General features: G+C 34.3%; 1 protein-coding gene across 1 annotated transcript in view; it reads left to right on the forward strand.

The window, feature by feature from the left end:
- The first annotated feature begins 1,732 nt into the window (after positions 1-1,732).
- The window catches only part of LOC145671147 (potassium/sodium hyperpolarization-activated cyclic nucleotide-gated channel 2-like), a 169,344-nt gene continuing 148,044 nt past the window's right edge, over positions 1,733-23,032 (forward strand). Inside the window, exon 1 of the mRNA XM_081739968.1 lies at positions 1,733-1,929. Coding sequence (XP_081596094.1) covers positions 1,884-1,929 — 46 coding nt within the window. The 5' untranslated portion in view covers positions 1,733-1,883. The remainder of the gene's footprint in view (positions 1,930-23,032) is intronic.

Below are 23,032 nucleotides of genomic sequence, written 5' to 3' on the forward strand. Positions count from 1 at the left end.
TCACGATGATATTTTAAAAGCTGGTCATTTGGGAGGCGGCAGGAAAGCATTTGGGGGGCCTGGCCCCGAAGGGCCCCCCGTGGCTACACCCTGGCGACACATTTCGGATTTCGTATGTCATTTATCTCCATTTTTACCAAGGATTTTATAAATAGAGGATCTGCCCATATGTATCGTCATCCTATTAAATCGATGAAGCCAAAAAACAACCGAGCATCGGCACGTCTGATTAGCTACTCTCGTTTCCACCATCGTCTGATTTTCTACTTTCGTTTCCGCCATGATTGTTGTCTCAAAACATTGCGATCCTATTGGGCGGAGTGGGCAGAGTAGGGGTGGCGAAAGTGTGACATATGGTTTTAAGATTTTGTTGTAAGGGCAGATCCTCTATTTTATAAGATCCTTGATTTTTACAGACTACGCATGGGCACATCTCTTTTCCGTAGTTGCCACATTTATTTTTCTCACCTGATGCATTGGGTTATATTAGTTAATCATACCCAAATCAATTTTTTAGTTGTACTCAAAGTAGACTCTGAATACCAAAAAGTACACCTTCCTTACTGAAGTGCTAGTATGACATTAACTAGTCGGTGACTAACTATTGATTAGCGAATTCTCTCTGAATAGCACCCCTTCTTTTGTAACACAAATTTTCAGTTGTATTATAAATCTGTGGGTACACTGTGGGCAGGCGCCAAGAAAATAAGAATCTTGAAAACATTATTATCCAATGAGTGTCAAGCAGGCCCGTATCCAGGGGGATCTAGGGAGTGCCCCCCCTAAATTTTTGCTGCTCCCCTAAAATTTTCACGGTAGGCTTGCAAATGAACTATAATATGGTGATGAATTATAATATGGTAGGATCGGCCCCGTGTAACTTCAGCCGGGCCCCCCTACATTTTTGGGCTGGCTACCGGCCTGGTGTCAAGATTCTAATTTTTGAACAATTATTTCTGGTATCGCTCCCCAATGTTACCTGTTTCAAGGGAGGTGTCAGCATGCACTAACGAAAGAAGAACGTGGAAGGTATGAGAATCCTACCGTATTCCCGCGAAGAAATATGAGCTTTACTACTATAAAAATTTGTCCCCCTATTCTGAATTTGCATTACGTATATGGCCAAGATTTTAATAGAACAGAAAGATAAAATTCAAATTCAACCTGAATCATACATAAAAAACTGAAATCGATTAGCTATAGAACTTCCTAAGTTTTCAATGTTGCTATATTTTGTCGGTCAATGTTCCGTTAAGGTGGTCCAGTGTCTTTGACACCACTTCTTTCTATTGATTTTCGTTTGATTACATAATATAACTTTATATTATGTTAGGTCAGGTCAGGTCAGGTTAGGTTAGCTTAGGTCAGGTTAGGTAAGGTTAGCTTAAGGGGGTCCAGTGTAGTTCTGGACCCCCTTAACGGAACATGGACCTATTTTGTCTCTGTTGACTATATTCTACCTCGTATTTCTGGCAACCTAAAAATAAGGAAAACATGAAAATGAAACGATAACTTGGAAAAGGAAGGAAATATGGCTAAATTACCTTGGAGGCTAGGCATTAATGTAAATGGAAATTAAATAAGTAAGAAAGAAATAGAAAAAATCAAAGATTTTCTAGAGTTTTGGTGGAAAAAGAAAATGGAAAATGTTAAACGAGGGAAAAAAGGAAGTACATGTTCATTTTTTCTCTATTTTTTCACAAACTAAACTTCAAAAGAAAAGGAAGAAAAATACCTTGAACCTTAAACCTTAAATCAACACTAATGCAGTTCATTTTCTATTTGGAATTGGGTTGGATTTCGAAAGAAATATTTGTATTTTTGTCCACTTTTATAAAAGAAATTTCACTTTACCTTTTCATCGTAGTTTATGATTTGAATTAATGGTGCTGCTTACGTTCTACCGTTACATTGTTAAAATGTGGGAAGGTATTTTTAATTAAAATTACATAACATAATAATAAATTCTGTAGATATATTTTCTGTGACACGACTGGTAGGATCATTATTGTTGATAATATGTTAATACAGTACAAGATATGAGACTTCTGTTTATCCATCCATGTGTAATTTTATTTTGAAATGCCAGAATTTAGTTCTTAATATAATTTATCATTCTTAAAACAATTAATTTTTAAAATTATAATTCGAAATAATTATAATAAACGGTTAACCTTCCGGTGATAGTGACCATGGATTAGATCCTCAGGAACTTGCTTTCAATGGTAGGGGAGTGGGGGGACATTGGTACACGGGGCACATATGGGCAACTCTTTACTTTGGGCAAGGCAGTGATATGCTGTCTGTTAATATTATTCACGGGTTGTCACCGATTCTTTGTTGTTCCTTATTCGCGTAGATATTCGTCGCTAATGTCGTTGCCGTTCCTGATACACAGTATTGCCAAGCGAGCGCCAGCGAGTGAAGGCGGGTTAGAGCCCCGCAGGGCACGTTATTTTCTGTCTTTCGTTCTTGGGAATTATTTCACAGATTAAACCTGTTGCATATAAGTTATTAGGACATAAAATTGAATATAATTTATACGAAAAAGACTTTTATGCATTGCAAGAGTTGTAACGTCCAAATATTCACCACAAATTTATAGCCGTATCGACATAAACAAAAAAAAAAAGTGTGGAGCAGGAAACCACTTTACATAAAAGTCAAAAGAGGCTCAGTGACGACATACGAACTGGACGAGCGGTTTGGGTCAGTAGCCTACCAATTTCTGATTGGTAGGCTACTGACCCAAACCGCTCGTCCAGTTCGTGTGTGTTCAAACCCTGTAGGAAGTATTCGTTTTGTTTTTTTTTTCCTTAAAAGTGAGTTCCCACTTTCATCAGAGGATTGAGAACATTTCTTTGAATAAATCTTTGGCAAATACTTTTTTCTCAAATTCGATTAGAAGCTAACATTATATGAATTGCAAATCTAAAACCCACAGCTGAGAACAAAATAATAAGTATGTTCAATATTTCATAATTATTCTTTGATTTGTAATGAAAAATTAATTTTAAGCATTGACGATTTCAGAAGATTCTCCCCGGGGCATGGTCAATATATGAATGAGAGAAAACTGATAAAACATTATTAGTCCACTTTGAGCATGATCGAAGATAACTTATGGCCACGAAGGGGGAAATTTATGTCGACAGGGTCTCAAATCCTCCCACAGGTCATGCCCTGAAATCATCACTGTTTGAAAGTTTTCTTAACAAATAGAATATTACATTTATTTCTCGTTCTACGTTTTGAAATGGAAAAATCATAATTTGAAAGAGAATTATAATACGATAAGCATAAAGGTTTATCGAACTAATAAAGTAAATATTCTTATGTAAATTATCGATTTCTAATCGGATTAAAACTCGAATATTCGTTTGCATTGCACTTTGAAGTAAATCATCTCTCTATATAATTCTTACTGGAAAGCATGTTTAACTCCAATCACTTAATCAATATTTTTAATAATATATTTTATTGTAATACTTTTACTATTGAATGTCGTATGCACTTCATTTCCCAAAGCAAAACCTCGCAAATTTATAGTGGACTAGTAAATATTATAAAATAATTTATCATTTAGTTTACGTAAATACTGTATCGCCCGATTTGAAACTTCGTACTTTCACTAATAATAATAATAATAATAATAATAATAATAAAATCATACCCATATCTTTATCAGAATTTCAGGCTTAGTCAATAAATGAATTCAACGGGTTCTCTATTCGAGGTTCTATTTAATCGAATCCGACAGAAATACGAAGAGGAACCTTGAGAACAGGTAAAAGAAAAAAGTTGCTTTGGTGGAACTGGAAATAACTTTTAAGAGTTCTTTACAATTTACAGACAAATGCCTTAGACACCTTCCCTTTTCTTTAAGTTAACTGATTCACCGAACGTATCTGACTAACTTGTCTCTATTTTCTACTCGGTTATACACATTTTACAATCATTTCCATTAACCATGACCGACAGGAACACGTATACAAAAACATCTAGAAGAATTAAAATTTCAAACTTCACGACCGGGATTCGAACCCGGGACCCCGTACATCCAACGCACACGTGCTAGCCACTAGATCAGTGGGAAGAGCGAAATGTAGTATGTAGTGTCTGAAGTTTATACCTATTTTGCCCTGATATAATATGTCTGTTAATGTTTTTATTTTTACACTATTCGTTACTTTGAGGAATGATATATATGTTATTCATATGGGGTCTATTACGTATTCATCCATAAATATTATATAAATTATCAGAATCATTCATGGTCTTCCATGGAAATTCACTGATGCATGCACAGTAGACAGTGTAATTGGAAGGTGAGTTCAATAGAGATTATATATTTCGCTGACATTGTTTAATAGCTATGTGGAGGAGCTAGCGAAAACGAGCCTACCTAATGAAGATGGAATTTTGATAGGAGATAGAATGATGATGTATACGTTTGGGGTTTATATGGTTGTTATTGCAGAATCTAAAAATAAAATTAATAAGATGTAGAAAATTTGAGAAAGGCTTGTGAAGAATATGGGATGAAAATAAATGTTAGAAAGACAAAATCTATGGTGATTGAAACGAAGCGATCGGGAAAAAAGAACAGGTGACTAGTTTTTGATATCTGAGTAGCATTATTAGTGATGATATGAAATGCTTTCGTGAAATAAAAAGAAGGATAGAAATGGCGAAAGAAGCCTTTAGGATGAAGAAAATACTATTTTGTGGGACCTTGAATAGAGTTGAAAAAAGACTCATAAAATGCTTCGTGTACTGTATTTTACTGTACTTATAGGACAGAAACATGGATATTACGCAAAAGTGATGAAAAACATTTAAAGGCTTTCGAAATATGTGCGTGGAGAAGAATGGGGAGAAATAGCTGGGTCGAGAGGGAAACGAATGAGAGGGTGTTAGAAATGGAAGGAGAAAAATATTATTAAGAAGAGGAAGAGAAAATGGTTGGGGTATTTGTTAAGAAGAAACTATCATGAGGGATGTGCTAGAGGGTATGGTGGCAGGAAAGAGAGGTAGGAGACGGATTGGACTATATAGAAACAGAATTAGGCTATTGGAGATATTGAAACAGAAAAATCGTATGTGAAGATGGAGAGGTTAATAGAAGATCGTGGAACATGGCAGCTTCTCTGCTGCGGTAAGTGACGCGCTGGTAATGGCGAAATACTACTGATATAATGATGATGATACACGGTAGAAACAGAAAGATCCACTTTACTGTCATTGCTAATACGAATCACAATGCAAATTTCTACAGGCTGCTAAAATGTCTCGCTCTAAAGGCTATAGAAAACTATCTGTTACTATGCGAGGGGAAATCATAGGTCGAGCAACAATGGGACAAACTGCCATTCAAATAGCTAGAAATATTTGTTGTGACGAGAAAACAGTGAAGAAATTGATTTAGCGGTATGAAGAAGGTGGTGAATATTTCATATCTCGGCCAAGAAGTGGCAATAATAATAATAATAATAATAATAATAATAATAATAATAATAATAATCTAAGAAATTTATTTTTATTTCCAGCAAGATTTTTGCATACCCTCCTAGTGCAGTATTATGTTTTTAAACGGTCATTATAAAATTCTCAAGCTACATTTTAAAAGACATTATAAGTGGTGCTTTATTATTTATTTATTTCACAATTCATTTCTGCCAGAGCTTTCGCCCTCTTATTCCATCTTCATGCTTACTCAGGAGGAAGCTTCGCGTCCCCAGGTTGGGAACTACTGCTTTCCATTAAGAAATTCTGACAACCTGTTATAAATTTGCATTCTGACTAATATCAGTAAACTGCATTCTTCTGTTTCTACTGCGCATGAACCAGTGAATTTCCATGGAAGATTATGAATAATTCTGGGACGAATATGTAATATAACATATATCAATAACATATATCATTCCTCAGAGTAACGAATACGGTAAACATTAAAAATCAATAGACATATACAGCAGGCTGAAATAGGTATAAACTTCAGACACTACATAATACATTTCACTCGCTCTTCCCGCTGGTCTACTGGCTAGCACTTATGCCTAGGGTGTATGGATACCGGGTTCGGTTCCCGGTGGGAGAAGTTAGGAATTTTAACTGTCCTACCTAGGTAGATGCTTTTGTGTTCGTGTTCTTGTCGTTCAAGGTTAATGGAAATGATTGTAAAACGTGTATAACCGAGTAGAAAATAGAGACAAGTTACTCAGATACGTTCGGTGAATCAGTTAACTTATACAAAAGGAAAAAGTGTTTAAGTCACTTGTCTGTAAATTGTAAAAGAACTCTTAAAAATTAGTTCCAGTTCCACCAAAGCAATTTTTTTCTTTTACCTCGAAGTTTCTCTTTGTATTTCTATCGGATTCGATTAAATAGAACTTCGAATAAAGACTACGTTGAATTTATTTATTGACTAAGCCTGAAATTCTGATAAAGATATGACTATGATATTATTATTATTATTATTATTATTATTATTATTATTATTATTATTATTATTATTATTATTATTATTATTATTATTATTATTATTATTATTATTATTTCACTAGTCCACTATACATTTGCGAGGTTTTGCTTTGGGAAATCAAGCGTATACAACATTGATAGTAAAAATATTACAGTAAATATATATTATTAAAAATATTGATTAAGTGATTGGAGTTAAACATGCTTTCCAGTAAGAATTATATAGAGAGATGATTCACTTTAAAGTGCGATACAAATGAATATTCGAGTTTTAATCCGATTAAAAATCGATAATTTACATAAGAATATTTACTTTATTAGTTCGATAAATCTTTATGCTTATCGTATTATAATTCTCTTTCAAATTATGATTTTTCCATTTCAAAACGTAGAACGAGAAATAAATGTAATATTCTATTTGTTAAGAAAATTTTCAAACAGTGATGATTTCAGGGCATGACCTGTGGGAGGATTTGAGACCCTGTCGACATAAATTTCCCCCTTCGTGGCCATAAGTTATCTTCGATCATGCTCAAAGTGGACTAATAATGTTTTATCAGTTTTTTCTCATTCATATATTGACCATGCCCCGGGGAGAATCTTCTGAAATCGTCAATGCTTATAATTAATTTTTCATTACAAATCAAAAAATAATTATGAAATATTGAACATACTTAATATTTTGTTCTCAGCTGTGGATTTTAGATTTGCAATTCATATAATGTTAGCTTCTAATCGAATTTGAGAAAACAAGTATTTGCCAAAGATTTATTCAAAGAAATGTTCTCAATCCTCTGATGAAAGTGAGAACTCACTCTTAAGAAAGGTAAAAAACTAATACTTCCTACAGGGTTTGAACACGTAAACTTATGATTGATAGATTATGGACCCAAACCGCTCGTCCAGTTCGTATATCGTCACTGATCCTCTTTTGACTTTTATGTAAAGTGGTTTCCTGCTCCACACTTTTTTGTTTATGTCGATACGACTATAAGTTCGTGGTGAATATTTGGACGTTACAACTCTTGCAATGCATAAAAGTCTTTTTCATATAAATTATATTCAATTTTATGTCCCAATAACTTATATACAACAGGTTTAATCTGTGAAATGATTGGGGTTGAAATGATCGTAAATGTTTTCATAGTTCGGAGCCTGGATATGCAAACCCGCTTAACGTGGGGATTTACTTCTCTGAAATTTGGTACGAGGTAGATATTTTTCCGAGATTTTGGTACGAGATTCAATTATTTCGAATAGAAAAAGAAAACGGGGAAATTTTTGGAAATCATTTACAGAATGCACAACATTTTTGTTGTTGATGTTGCATATAGTGGTACAGTCGAGGAGATACTCAATTTTTTCACTATTAAAATCAAACACAACACAAATGAACGGTTTTGAAATACCGGTACCTCCAATTTCATCAATGTTTTACTCCAATATAAGTTTCACATTATATAACAAAATTTTCCATTAGGGAATGTTAGAATGAATTAGGTAGAACAATGTGATAGGATGAGCTAAGCTTGACAGATGGGAGACTTCAACTCAATATTATTTTTGAAACTACTCCAAGGAAAGAAATTTTGTGTAACTAATCTTAACATCATTATTACAAAACTCTTGTGAGCAAGATAGTAACATATACAGGGTAGAGACCTGCACGGGCCGAATGTTTCGGCCCGAGCCCAATCCAGCCCGAATGTACCTAGGCCCGGCCCAGCCCGGGCCCGAAAAGTTTTGGAGATTTTCGGTCCGAGCCCGGCCCGGCCCGATAAGTTTTTAAAATTCTTGGACCAAGCCCGGCCCGGGCCCGATAAATTTTAAAAGTTTTTGGCCAGACCCTCGCCCGATAAATTTTTAAAAAATTTAGCTCGAGCCCCAATCTTTCTCAAAATTTTGTATTAAACTTGACCTAACCCTCAGAAACATTTTCTAAACTGGTTGACAATCTGACGCTTGCCTCCCGAATGGTATCATTGTCTCCTAGAACTTTGCCTGTCATCGAGACAACAAAAACTCCATTTCCTGTAACAAAAATCTAACTTAATTGATTTTAGCATAAAGTGACGATGGCAATATTGTTTAGCGACAAGCAATTTGGGTTCAGTGAAGATCAAGGTCAGAGCTCAATTTACTGCGCAATGCCTGCAATCCTCTATAGTGAAAGTGGAGCCGCTAAGCAACACAAACTGTAAATAGCTATTGCATTCTTTGTAACATTTTTCACGAGCACACTTCTTCAACGTTTGGCTTTATTCTAATTATCGTTTAAGGAAAGTCAATAATTATTAAAGAATTGCAATTAATCGGCCCCAGCCCGGCCCGATCTGAAGAGAAATCAGTGTCGGCCGGCCCAAGCCCGGCCCGGCCCAAAGAAATAACAGAGTCGGCCCGTCCAAGCCCGGCCCGCGGGCCGGGCAAGGCTTCGGGCCTCGGGCTGAGCCCGGCCCGTGCACGTCTCTAATACAGGGTGTCCCAAACGTAATGGCGAAAAATGAAACCACAAATTACTGGCACCAAAACAAGAAAAATGTTTATATGACATATGGTCAGGAAATGAACAGGGACGGAGCTAGACAGCATCGAATATGGGGGGAAGGAACTTCACACCTGCCAGTGGAATAATGATAGAAGATAGGAAGGGGATCAGAAAGACATAAAAATTATATCAACTTGATATGTTAAACTCATGTTACATATCTGAGCCAGAGATTCCCAATACGTTATTTAGGGATTCCCCGAATCTCTGTACGACAGGGCTAATGAAACGGTGCAGTAAAGATGGAAACCATACAGAAAAAAAGTGATTGCACGTACATGTACGATGAGAGTCAAAGCGAAGATCACTTAGCATAGTTGCATAATCTCAGGGGACAATGGAGAGTGGTATGCCAGATAGAAATTTGCAGAGAGAGTGTAGAAATAAAAACAAGTGTAACTAGTTGTGCCATGTAATGAAATAACACGCAGAATCCACAACGACATACTGTATTTGTATCTTAGTATCTTACACAGAGTAGCACTACAAGCTACTAGGTCACACGTGCTAATAATAAACGCAGCTACAAAAGATGTTTAAAGGGCTGTCCTCCCACCTATGCAAAGTTCTAATCTTGAGTTTCGAATGCATTCCATCACTCCCGGTGTGTTTCGTAACGGTTTTGTAAATTCCCTAAGTATGAAGTTTCTTTCCCCCACATTCGAAGTTGTCTAACTCCGCCCCTGTTCACTTCCAGACTACATGTCACATAAGCTTTTTTCTTGTTTTTGTGCCAGGAATCTGTGGTTTTATTTTACACCAGCATTTTTGGGACTTTTATACAGCATCCTATAAGCAAACACCTAAATGGTTTGTCGCATGTCTATAAATATGTTTTTGTAGGAACATAATTTGATAACGAATTCGCCCGATATTTCTTATAATGTTAGTATGTGTATAATCGACAAAGACATGTATGTGGCAAATTTCATGTCAAAAGAGCGGTAAATAAGAACAATAGAACGAAAATAAAATGTTCTTGTCCATTTAGCAACATTTTGTTTTACTCATTCTAATTTTCGTGTTTGTAATTCTTTTCCTATGAAACTGGCCACAAATATACATTTCCCGATCATACACAATGTATCAGTATTAAAAGTACCCTGCAAAATCATTATCAAATTATATTCTGACAAGACAATTATACATATGCGACAATCATTTTGGACATGAGTGTACCTTTAGAATATATTGGGCGCTAAGGAGTTATGGTACAGTCCAAGGATTACTATTCACACCATTTTCTCCGAAATTCAGAGTTAGAGAAGAAAAAAATAGCATCAATTCCCTTCAGGTCGCCTATAGAGTAAATACGAATTCAAAACAAATCACATGCCATGTCACCTATAAAAAATCAAATATATCTTACTTGTAGTCCAGTCAAATTAGACAAAAAAAGCTAAACCCAGAAAAAAAACATAAGTTGAAATTTTGCACATATCTTTGGGAAGGTGTATATAACAACATACTAAAAGTCCTGAAATATCCGGTGACGGGTTTGGTAGCCATATTGGAAAATGGCCGCCAAAGTGTGTTTTTTCAAGATAATAACTGGTTCTCACTTTAATAGTTATAACTCACGTTGTATTTGCACTATTGGTGCTATGTTTACTTGCTATGTTTATTGGTGCTATGTTGCACTATTGGTGCTATGTTTACATACATCAGGGATTACACTTACCAGTTTACTTCACATGCGGGAAGTAACGGAGGGATTTCCTTTTAAAAATCCCCAAAATTTCCCTTCTTCCAATTAGTTTATATATATATATATATACATATATATATATATATATATATATATATATATATATATATATATATATATATATATATATATATATATATATATATATATATTAGCCCAGAAAAAATCATAACAAGCTGAAATTTTCACATACCTTTGGGAAGGTGAATATAACAACATAAAGAGACTCCTGAAATATGCGGTGACGGGTTTGGACGCCATATTGGAAATTGGCCGCCAAATAGTGATTTTTAATGATAATTACTACTATGATTATATTGTAAGTCTTCAAAATTCAGAAAGATTGCTGGATGCTTATCCCAACACTATTCACAAACGGACAAATCGCAACTTTTAAAAATGCGTATGTAATAAATTTTAAAAAAATATATGAACCATGGCAACAATTGCAAAGTGCCAGTTGGAATCTTAAAACATACGGTGAAAATTAGGAGTGTTGCCAATTTGGGAAAATTTACTATTAAAATGAGGTGTCACGTGCTATGGTTTTCATTTTTCAAACTTCACTTTAATTCAAAATGCGGATTTCAAGATGGCTGCCGTCAAGGATACCCTTATCGTATCACTTCTCTCTAGGCATAACATGTATTACCGAAGCTTTTATCCACTTATTATCATTAATACGAGGGTTAGAAGCAGAGGTAAGGGACTTACGCACGTAGTAAGTATAAATAATTAATATCCTATAACTCTTCCCCAAATGGGCGAACCTTAAAACTAACTTCACCATTGTCTTCCTGATTAAATTCTAGCTCGAAGTTATGTATCATATTACCCTATTCCCATTTAAAAAAAAAAAAAAAAAAAAAACTTGACCTTAATTCAATTCTAGACTTGGCGGATTTCTAGATGGCTGCCGCCATAGTCATACCTACCATAATACTTCCCCTAGGCCTTTAATGTATCTACATGGTTATTTTTTCACTAATGCTCGGTTTACAAAGGGTAGTAAGGAACTTCTACAATAATCTCTAATAAGCATATCACAACTCTTAAAAATTATAAAAAATAGAAAACGCACATGCAAAATTATAAAAATATCTGTCATCACAAATAATACATACATGTCCTCTATCAGCAAAAAAAAAAAAAAAAATCATTGAAATCGGAGCCGGACAATCGGGTGATGTCCCTTATAAGGTCGGTCCTGTTTATAAATATTGGTCATTTCTTTTCTATCATTATGATCCCAATGAATCTTGGAAGCTATATTTTGCGTATTATGTTGTCTTTAATGTAAGTTTAATTGCTACTCTCACAAGACGAGATTGCCAACTGATTAAGAAAATAATAATCAGAAGAAGGTAAAGTGTGAGAATTAAAAAAAAAATCCCTCCGTTACTTTCCGCATATGTAGTAGACTGGTAAGTGTCTGTAAGCGTAGTTCTTTGTTATTAAAATGAAGTAAAAATAACATCAATAGTGCAAATACAACTTTGAGTTATAGCTATTAAAGTGAAAAACAGTTATTATCTTTAAAAACCATTATTTAGGAGCCATTTTCCAATATGGCGGCCAAACCCGTCACCGGGTATTTCAGGACTTTTAATATGTTATATATACACCTTTCCTTAGCTTGTTATATATTTTTTCTGGGTTAATATATAGGAAAACTAACCGGAAGAAGAAGAATTTTATTGATTTTTAAAAAGAAATCCCTCCGTTACTTCCCACATATGCAGTAAATTGGTAAATGTGATGCATGGTCTCTAAGCCTAATCCTTTGTTATTTTAATGAAGTAAAAATAATATAAATAGTGCAGATACAACGTGAGTTATAGCTATTAAAGTGAGAACCAATTATTACTTTTTTTTTAAGAAAAAAGGCGGTTTGGAAGCAATTTTCCAATCTGGCGGCCAAACCCGTCATCAAGGGCGCCGATCCTGAGAGGCCAGGGAAGCCCAGCCCCCCAAAATCCATGTGAGACTACTTATTGTATTTGTGAATATACAATATTTGGCATAATGTTAGTGCAATTTGTCTTAAAATCCTCATATATGCCTTCTGCATCTGAATGCCCCCTCCCCAAACTTACAGAGAAATCAACGCCCTTGCCGGTCATCGGATTTTTTAGGACCTTTAGTATGTTGTTATATACACCTTCCCAAAGATTGTGCAAAATTTCAGCTTGTTACGATTTTTTTTTCGGGTTAATGAATGTGCACGAGCAAAAGTGCATTCACACTTCCAATTTTCACATCCTGCAACGTTAGACAACCAACAATACTCTTAAGGTTGGTTGGTTGAGAACAACACAAGGCATTCTACAAGTGCTCTAGTTTGTTTGAAATATGTCAGTGTAGCAAACAGCAAAAAAATGAAAAGTATCCATGCCCCTCCAACGAATAAAAAATCAGGTAGAGCGATTGATCTACAAAGCGATTGATATCATAAAAAAGTTACAAAGAAATCTTATCTAACCTTAGACATACCAAGGAAAAATCAATGTTGGTCAAACATTCATTTTATTTCACACGTTACAGTATTTTGTAAAATCTCTGAATATTTTACATTATTCGTTTTAACGTTATCTTCAGTTTCGTCACTTATCAGTTTTAATCTCTAGTAAAACTTTATGAAAGAATATCAGGTCAAGGTGATTTGATTCCTACTTTGTTTTGCGAGAATATTTTTTATCAGCAAAACCATCTTAGTTCTTATTTTTTAAATGTATTATTATTATTATTTTTCAATACACATTAAAGCAAACAAGAATATTTTCTGAAGTTATATTACTAGTTTCCAGTGTATTCGGAAAGTGAAAAAAACGAGAAAGAAAAAGGAAGACAATCTAAGAAGTTAAAAATAAAATATGCAGTGTGTGTCAGTTCAATTTTCGAAAACCATTGCATTAGTAGAAAACATGTTACGTGTTTCAAACATGACAAATAGTAATATTTTGTGTGCACATAACATGAATTTGTGTAATTTAATCTCCAATTAATGACACACGCATGTTTTTATTAGAAGCATATACGATATCAAAATTATACAAGTTCTCTCTTGTAATACGCCGTAATATATCATTCACTGTCCCTTGCTATGTTCTAAATAATCGAGAACTAATTTCGTGAAGAAGAATAAACAAAAATGAACTAAAACACAATCAAATATGAATATCGATGAATGTTTCGGATAATATTTCAATTGAGATGTCTCCACTCTCTCTTTGTCTCGGTTAACATGTGTATAATTCTTGCATCTCATCTGTAGTTGGAGAACTTTGAGTAAGGAGAAGTTATCATATTACTTGCAAGAACAAATTAATTTTAAAAGTAAATTGATTTAGAGTGGATTTGAACCTGTGACCCCACGATTTCTAACCTGGTTCCTATGATACTTCGACTAATCTTTCACTACTGCCGTAGTCTCCTAACTTGAGAGTAGTGTCGGAGGGAGGGAGAAATGATGGTCGGAGGGAGAAAAAATGGAAACAAAAGTTTCATTTAAAAAAAACAACAGAGATAAACAGAAACTTTCGTTTTGCCGAATGAAGGTTTAAGAAGCCAAGTCTCGGTTAAGTTAACCCTTTTGAAGAAATCTTGAGTGTAACACAATATTTCTTTTCTATGATAGAAACCTGTGAGTCTTTGTAGGTATGCGATTAATTACGCTGAAATCTAAAAGAAGCGTCTTGAGTGGTAACATAATTCATTATTATCTGTGAAGAGATTTTTTTGTCGCGGGTCTACATTGTTTAGCCCTTCTTGGAATCACTGTTATGAACAATCAGTCCATACACTACGCATCCATTCGTAATTTAATTGTTTAACAAAGCTTTTCAAGTAGGAAATATGAATAAAATAGATATTTACATGTATTTTACTGTTGTAGTTCACACAAGCTGTAATAAGATAAAAAAGAAATCAGAACAAATCTTCATAGCCTAGCACTTAACGTTGATACAAGAAAAGTATTACAACTAGTCCCAGATATTATGTTTGATACAGAAACTTCTGTTGTGTATTGTTGGGGAAGTGGATATCTTACTTAACCACTGAAATAGCCATTAGGTGCCTTGGGTTCGAATCTCTGCCACTTCTGGTTTATGATTCTTTTTTCTAATGCTTGTTAAAGAAAAGAGTCATAAATGAAAGGCAACACTTCAATCATTTTGATTTAGAGCTAACCACGGGATTTTGTGGAGAGGGTCTGGACCTCCAGAACACACCTCTTCAGCTATCCAGATTTTAAACGAAACCGTTCCACTAAAATTTCATGTAGAAAGTATTCTATTGTACGTTTAAGAAAAATAACTGTAATAGAAATAACTGAATATCACTGAAAAATAAGGTATATAATAAACTAACTTTTATGATATGCACAAGTAATTGTAAGTTCTTTGCTACAAAAATACCCACTCAGACCATAATTTGATAAGCTCAGAAATACAAAGTAACAAAATAGCGTTTAAGATTCAGTCTACCGAGCACTTGTTACTTAAAGAATGGACATACACTATTTTGGGGAATCAAGATAAGACGAGAAGTATTTACGACACTTTCGTCTCGTCTCGTTTCTCGCCTCTAAAGCAAGACGATAATTTGAGTTAGCCTTGTCCCATCTCGAAAGTATAATGTTCATTCTCGTCTCGATTTTGTTTGTTTTGTTTGAGAAAAGAACACTAAACAAAACCGCAATATTCTTGCCAAATGTCATGTTTCTGCTTGTAATTGTATGACCTCAGCGATAATAAGCTCCTAACTTTTAATCTTCTAAGTGATGATAATTATAATAATTATTACTATTATTATACTAGAAGATTTTGTAGTTCTAGTATCGAAATATCCGAGCATTCAAAATCTGAAAGTAAAGAAATCGTGTCATCGCCAATCAATCGCCACCAAAAATTCTAAAGTAAAAAGAAATACTTGCCCTCCGTTTATCCGATCCGACGACCTTTACATTACTAGCTGACCACTGAACCACGATCACTATACAATAAAAGATTTGTCCTTAGTGTGTTCACGTTAGGTTTCTTTGCCTCCGGTTACAAAGTTCTACGTTATTTTTCTTTGTTTCGGAAGGTCTCTCGTATTTCTTTTAAGATGATGTAATTAAATAATCTTTGGAGAGTTTATATTAATAACTTGAGTTGTTCTAAAACCTTTGGTTCTCAATTTTGTATCTTATCCACACCTAACTATATATATGGCAGATTTTTAATTCTCATATTCTGCATTTGCTATCAAAGCATTCCCCATACCTGGTCAAGGACTTATGTCCGCCAGTAAACAAACGTTTGTTCGACTAGTATTGAAGCACACGGATCACGTGGTCAACTCCAAATTTAAATTGTTGAAATGTTGCCTTTGTATGTGCTTTTTAACAAGCATTAGAAAAAAGGAATCAAGAGCTGTGGCGGAGATTCGAACGGAAGACACCTAATGGTTCACCCAACGACACACAGAAGAATTTTCTGTATCAAACATGATATCACGGACTAGTTGTAAAACTTTTGTTTTATTAACGTTAAGTGCTAAGTATGAAGATTGTTCTGATTTTTTAAATTTTTACAGCTAGTCTAAACTGCAACATTAAAATAAATGTAAATAACTATTTCATTCATATTTACTATTTAAATAGTGTTGTTAAACATAACTAAATTACGAATGGATGCGTATTGTATGGACTGATTGTTCATAACAGATTCCAGGAAGGTTTAAACAATGCAGACCCGCGACAAACATCTTTTTGACAGATAGTACTGTATTATTTTACCACACACGACGCTTCTTTTAAATTTCAGCGTAATTAATTAAATACCTACCAAGATACACAGGTTTCTATGGTAGAAAAGAAATATTGTGTCACACTCAAAATTTCTTCAAAAGGGTTGAGTTAACCGAGACTTGGCCAATTAAACTTTCATTCGGCAAAACGAAAGTTTCTGTTTATTTATTTCTATTATTCTTTTAAAATCAAAGTTTCTTTTCCGTTCTTTCTCTCTCCGACCATTATTTCATAACAGAACTCTCAAGTTGTGAGACTACGGCAGTAGTGAAATTATAGTGTAGGTGCTGTGGTTGTATGTTAGAAATTCGGTGGTCTTAGGTTCAAATCCGCTCTTAGTCAATACTTTTAAATTTAATTTGTTCTTGCAGGGTGTATGATGACTTCTTACTCGTTCTCCATTTAGGGATGAGATGTAAGAATTATGAACAAATTAACCGATAGAGTTGAGATATCTCCAATTGGAATATTATCCGAAACATTTATCGATATTCGTATTTGATTATGTTTTAGTTCATTTTTCTTTATTCTTCTTTACGAAATTACAGTTCTGGATTACTTAGAATATAGCAAGGGATAGTGAATGATATATTACGGCGTATTACAAGAGATAACTCGTATTATTTTGATATCGTATATACTTCTAATAAATATATGCTTGTTTATTATTAATTGGAGATTAAATTACACAAACTCATGTTATGTGCACACAAAATATGACTATTTGTCATATTTAAAATATATGATGCAATGGTTTTCGCAAATTGAACTGACGCACTGCACATCTTGTTTTTACTTTCTTAGGTTCTTTCTTTTTCTTTTTCCGTTGTATTTCTTTTTCTTTTCTGTTTCGTTTCCGAGCACACTGGAAACCAGTAATATAACACCAAAAATATTCTTGTTTGCTTTAATGTGTAAATGAAAAATAATAATAATACATTTTAAAAAAATAAAAGATAGGATGGTTTTCCTGGTAAAAAAATATTCTCGCAAAACAAAGATGGAGGTCAAAATACCTCGACCTGGTATTTTTCATAAAGTTTTTGTAGAGATTAAGCTTTGGCTAGCTGGCGGCCGACGGCCTCGCATCTCTTAGTTATCAGTCTTTGCATCAAGAGTAAATTTTGTGCATTTGCTCTTTAATCACATTTCCTGAATTTGGCACAGCTAGGGGCTTCGCCCCCTGATCTCCACGTTTACTCGGCCTACGGCCTCGCACCTTTTAAATCCACAAGTCTACCAAATTTCAAGTTTTTTCCTTTTTCAACTATCTAAAAGATAAGATTTTGTATCCTAAGAAAACGCCCATTTTAAATAACATGGGGATTTCTTCATCCCCCTTTAGATCCCTTAAAAATAAAAATATTCACTTTTGGAAATTTTCCTGTACGTTAGTCCTGGAAGGCTACACTCTTACGAAATTTCATCATTTTAGTCCTGCCGGAAGTCCCTAAACATTTTGAGGCGCAGAAGATGTCCCGTATAAATAACATGGGGAAGATTTTTCAGGTCCCCATAAAACCACTCTACGGTTGGAAATTTTTATTTTTAGCGATTTACTTAGTTAACGCTAACGAAAACGTATAAGAATACCGAATTTCAAGTTTTTATTTAATTCCAAGTACCTAAAATATGAGATTATAAGTCCAAAAATAGGTCCATTTAAATAACATGGGGAATTTCTTCACCTCTCCTTTAGATCCCCTAAAAATTAAAAATATTCACTTTTGGCAGTTTTTCTGTTGGTTAGTCCCGAAAAGCTACAATCATGTCAAATTTAATCATTGTAACCCTACAGGAAGTGCCTAATAATTTGGGGGTGTAAAAGGTGTTCCATATAAATAACATGGGAAAGATTTTTCAGTTCTCTATAAAACCACTCTAAAGTTGTATTTTTTATTTTTACTGACTTACTTAGATAGTGCTAACGAAAACGTACAAGCATACCGAATTTCAAGTTTTTATTCCAATTCTAAGTACCTAAAATATGAGATTAAAAGGCCCATTTAAATAACATGGGGAAATTCTTCATCCCCTCTTTAGACCCCCTAAAAATTAAAAATATTCACTTTTAGCAATTTTCCTGTCGGTTAGTTCCGGAAAGCTACAATCATGCCAAATTTAATCATTGTAGCCCTAGTGAAAGTGCTCAATAATTTATGTCAGCTCATGTATTAGTCCACCAGCGAACGAGTGCGGGCGGCCGATTTTGGAACTAAAATACAAACAACAGTGTTTCTAACCGGATCACTTGTAATTAATCTATCACAGTTGTTTTTGCCCTGTTCATAATAAACCACTTCAAGCATATGTTCAAGTTAAGACAAACACAATTTCAAAAGTTATGGAATTTATTTTCAGAACATTTTAAGGGACTGCAAAAAAAAAAGTACATACACCCTCCATATTAATATGACAATAACTTGCGAATAAACTAACCTCAGTGTTGTACAAAGGAACACTGAGGACTTCGTAGCATTAGAGTGTAAGGAATTCCTAATTCATCTGTTAACGAAACCTCGAAGTTCATCTTTGTGAATCAAAGTTATACTTTGGCAACTGCGCTTTCATTGTTTAAAGCAAGTTCTATTGTGTAGTTTTGAGATAAGGCGTCTTCGAAATTGCTACCAATTTGGACCATGTGATCGATCGATTGACAGTACCTTCAGTAACAAATTTGCATTGAGATCATTTTCGGATGTGCTGCAAAAGACTGGTGAGAGAGAAACTAATAATCTAATCGCCTCCGAAGGAGATTTGGATCCGCCCCTAATTAAGAAGGTAGATAAAGATAACTTTCTCTTATATTTAACCCAGGCACGTAGCCAAGGGGTGGGTCCGGGGGGTCCGGACCCCCCTTCGAGACCAGAAATAAAAGAAATAAGGAAGAATGAAACAAAAAGAAACAAGAAATAGGAAGAATCAGGTTAAAAATACAAAAGCTAAAAATAAAAATAATTTGTCGTTATCGCTTCTCTGCAGTATCAAACATTTTATTTCAGAAACAGTTTTCTACTGTTCCTTTAACTTGTAATTTGGAACAGACAGCAGTTGACAGAATAATAAAAACAAAACGTTATGTGGAAAGAAAGTTCTAGTAACATTTGATTCAACAGAGAAAGGAACCCAGATATTATAAAATATTTTACAAGACATTATTGGATACGTACTTTTTTTAATTGTTGAGGTCATAATGAAAAAGATGAACAGAAGAAGGAACGTAGATATGGTAAAATATTTTTTTAAATCTCTTTCTTTGGGGGGCGCGCGGTGGCTCAGTGGTAGAGCGTTCACCTCCGGTGTTTGGGATCCCTGGTTCGATACCAGCTCGCGCCGTGTGGACTTTGTGGTGGACAAACACCGTGCTCGTGGGTTTTCTCGGGGTTCTCCCGTTTCCTCCCACTTTCTTCATCCCACCCTTTCATTCATCTATCATCATCACCGTCTTTAGCCTAACCGGCATAAGCGTGGGACGTAAAACTCAAAGATTTCATTTCATTTTTTCTTTATACGTAGTTTGTTACTAAAATACTTACTAACATGTCCTAATTTTAAAGTCTTAATAAACTAATATATGTTGCTATTAAAATAGTTTAAATTGATCAAGCCCCTGATGTGATAACAATATTTCATGTCAAATCCCTCCCCCCTTCATTACGAAATCCTGACTAAACGAACCAATGTATGTTACCAGTAAAATAGTTTAGAATAATCGAACTCTGGTGTGATAACCACAGTATTTCATGTTTCGAACCCCCCCCCTATTACGAAATCCTGGCTACGTGCCTGTCTAACCTGTCATTATTTAGCATGGTTTGGTAATTTAAAAATCCAGTATTTCTATCATATTTTGAAAAAAAAAATATTTAAAAGAAATCAACCCAATGTTACATTGAGGCGGTAGGGGAGCGATTAAAATTTAAAGTGGGGAGCCTGACAATTGATTTCTTATAGCTCGTGAAATTCAGAAAAAATGAATTTCATATTAAAAAAGAAATACAAAATACATTTTCAGGGTAACTCTTACATTCATTATGTTATTATAAAGTTAATGGTACTTTTGAAATTGATTAGAGTGAATAGATATGTATTTAAGTAACAAAACCACTTTTTTTCAAAATATCAAGTTAGAAGAACGAAGTTTGTCTTCCACTGCTATCTCATTGCTCAAAGATACCAGCGATGAAACAATTGGCCGGAAATCTACGTAGCACATTTTAGTACTTACACTTGAAATAAAAATACAGCTGTTTAAAGACGATTGATTACCTTTGTCTTTGAATTTCATATGTGTACACAGGATTTGTTAAACAAGACCGTACATCTGATATGTTTGAACTATATGCAACTTATACTCACGGGCTAGACTCAGTCTTCTGAAGTCAATCGACAAATGGTTACGTATTACAGACACAAAGACAACACTAGGCTCCCAAGTTTCAAAATTATATTGTGTATGAAATAATTCTGAAATAATTATATTGTGTATGAGATAATAGAACTAATTCTTTGTCACAAGAGACCTAGGGTCTGAAAGAAATTCAGAGGGAGTTCAAAGGAAATTTCTATACTCATAAATAAAACTTGTGAATTTATTGTGCATTGAACCAATGATATTTATGCTTACATTACCCATACGCTGATGTTTTATCGATACTTTTATTTCACATTTACCAAAAGGCTGGATTACGATTATAATCCTAAAAGAAAGATACATTGTAATCAGGTTTTACAAGGCAATCCCGAAAGACAAGCTATCCAATCCCGTAGCCCTTTAAAAAATTAAGGAAAATTTCTTCTTCACTTCCTTTTCTCCCAAAGGGTTCACATTCATCGAAAAGATGAAATGAAATTTCTTTAGTTAAACGTCCCATGATTATGCTCTTTATGCTAGAGGAGACAGATGATTAATGAAAGTGAAAGATTGTAAAATTAATTGTTGGGCTCTCACAGAACCACGTACAACAAAGACACATGCGCTAGCCAATAGACCACCGAAGAGAACTTCCACAGTTCTCGAGTGGAAACGTATCGGAATTCTTTCTTGGCTACAACTCAAGAAAATAATTTAGTTGTCAATCGATAGACCTACATTAAAACAAATACAAGCATCGCGAGCCTTAACTTGATTTAAACTTACAGTTACAAGATATTGCGCAAGTATCTAAGCTACCAACCCATAATTAATATTTTAGTCATTACATCTTATTACTGAGTTTTACAGGTTTCTACTGTTTTATAATGAAATCAAATAAAATGTAATCATTTTTTAAAATATATAATCTGCTTAATATACGGTAGAAACTCACTAGTATGCTATCTTGTTCTTAAATTGTTAATTTCCATGCATATGCCATTATCCACAATACATCTGCATTACTGCAGGATAACCATTACTGCATTCAATAACAACTATATAATTTATGGAGTTCTTTATTAAGCGAAACAGATTAGGCTACTTATAACATGTAAACTGCAACTTTTGAAAATCGTTGGATACACTGCAGAGTGACGCTCTCCGTTCCCCTGTCCCACCGCGCTTACCTAGAAACTGATGTAAACACTACACTAGCGCCCTCCACGAAAAACCGCACTAATATCCTGGTCAGGTAATAGTTTTATATATAGTTAAGATATTAAAACTGATAACTAACAAAACTGAAGGGAACGTTAAAACGAATAATGTAAAACATTCAGAGATTTTGCAAAATACTGTAACCTTTGAAATGAAATGAATGTTTGAACAACATTGATTTTTCCTTGGTATGTCTAAGGTTAAATAAAATTTCTTTGTAACTCTCTCATGAAATCAATCGCTCTGTAGATAATAAACGGTGTATTCTAACCAATTTTTTATTCGTCGCAGAAGTATGGATATTTTTCTATTTCTTTGAAGTTTGCTACATTGACATATTTCGAACAAATTAGTGCACTTATAGAACGCCTTATGTAGTTCTCAACCAGCGAACCTTAAGAGTATTATTGGTTGTCTAACGTTGCAGGATATGAAAATTGGAAGTGTGAATGCATTTTTGCTCGTGTATATACATATTGACTGGACTATTTTTGGTTGGAAAACTTTGTGGAGAATGGCCTTGAAAATATAATTTTCTGGGATTTGTGGTAGTAGTGATGGTGGAAACAATTATACATTTCTTTAAGAAACCACTTTTGTATAGAAAAGGAAACAATAGTTTAGGTCTGAACGCCTCCACAATTGATTTTTTAAAATTAAAATTTAATAAGGTTTAATTATGAACTCTCATGTGTAAAAATTTACTAGACATAGCTCAGTTTCGTTAGTTTCTGCTCCCAACTAGCATTAATAATTTCAGCTCTCTTAAACCTGAAATCTAATATTTGCCATAAGTAGAAGCTTTACTTGGTATATAATTAAATACAAAGAAACTATTTGCTGATCGAAACAATATATTCACATTTAAAAATTACATACGCATGACAGTTTCCCCAACTAACACTTTGGCTTCATCAGACACTATCC

The sequence above is a fragment of the Thermobia domestica genome, chromosome 15 (assembly GCF_964235325.1).
Source record: "Thermobia domestica chromosome 15, izTheDome1.hap1.1, whole genome shotgun sequence".
In the NCBI taxonomy this organism is placed as follows: domain Eukaryota; kingdom Metazoa; phylum Arthropoda; class Insecta; order Zygentoma; family Lepismatidae; genus Thermobia; species Thermobia domestica.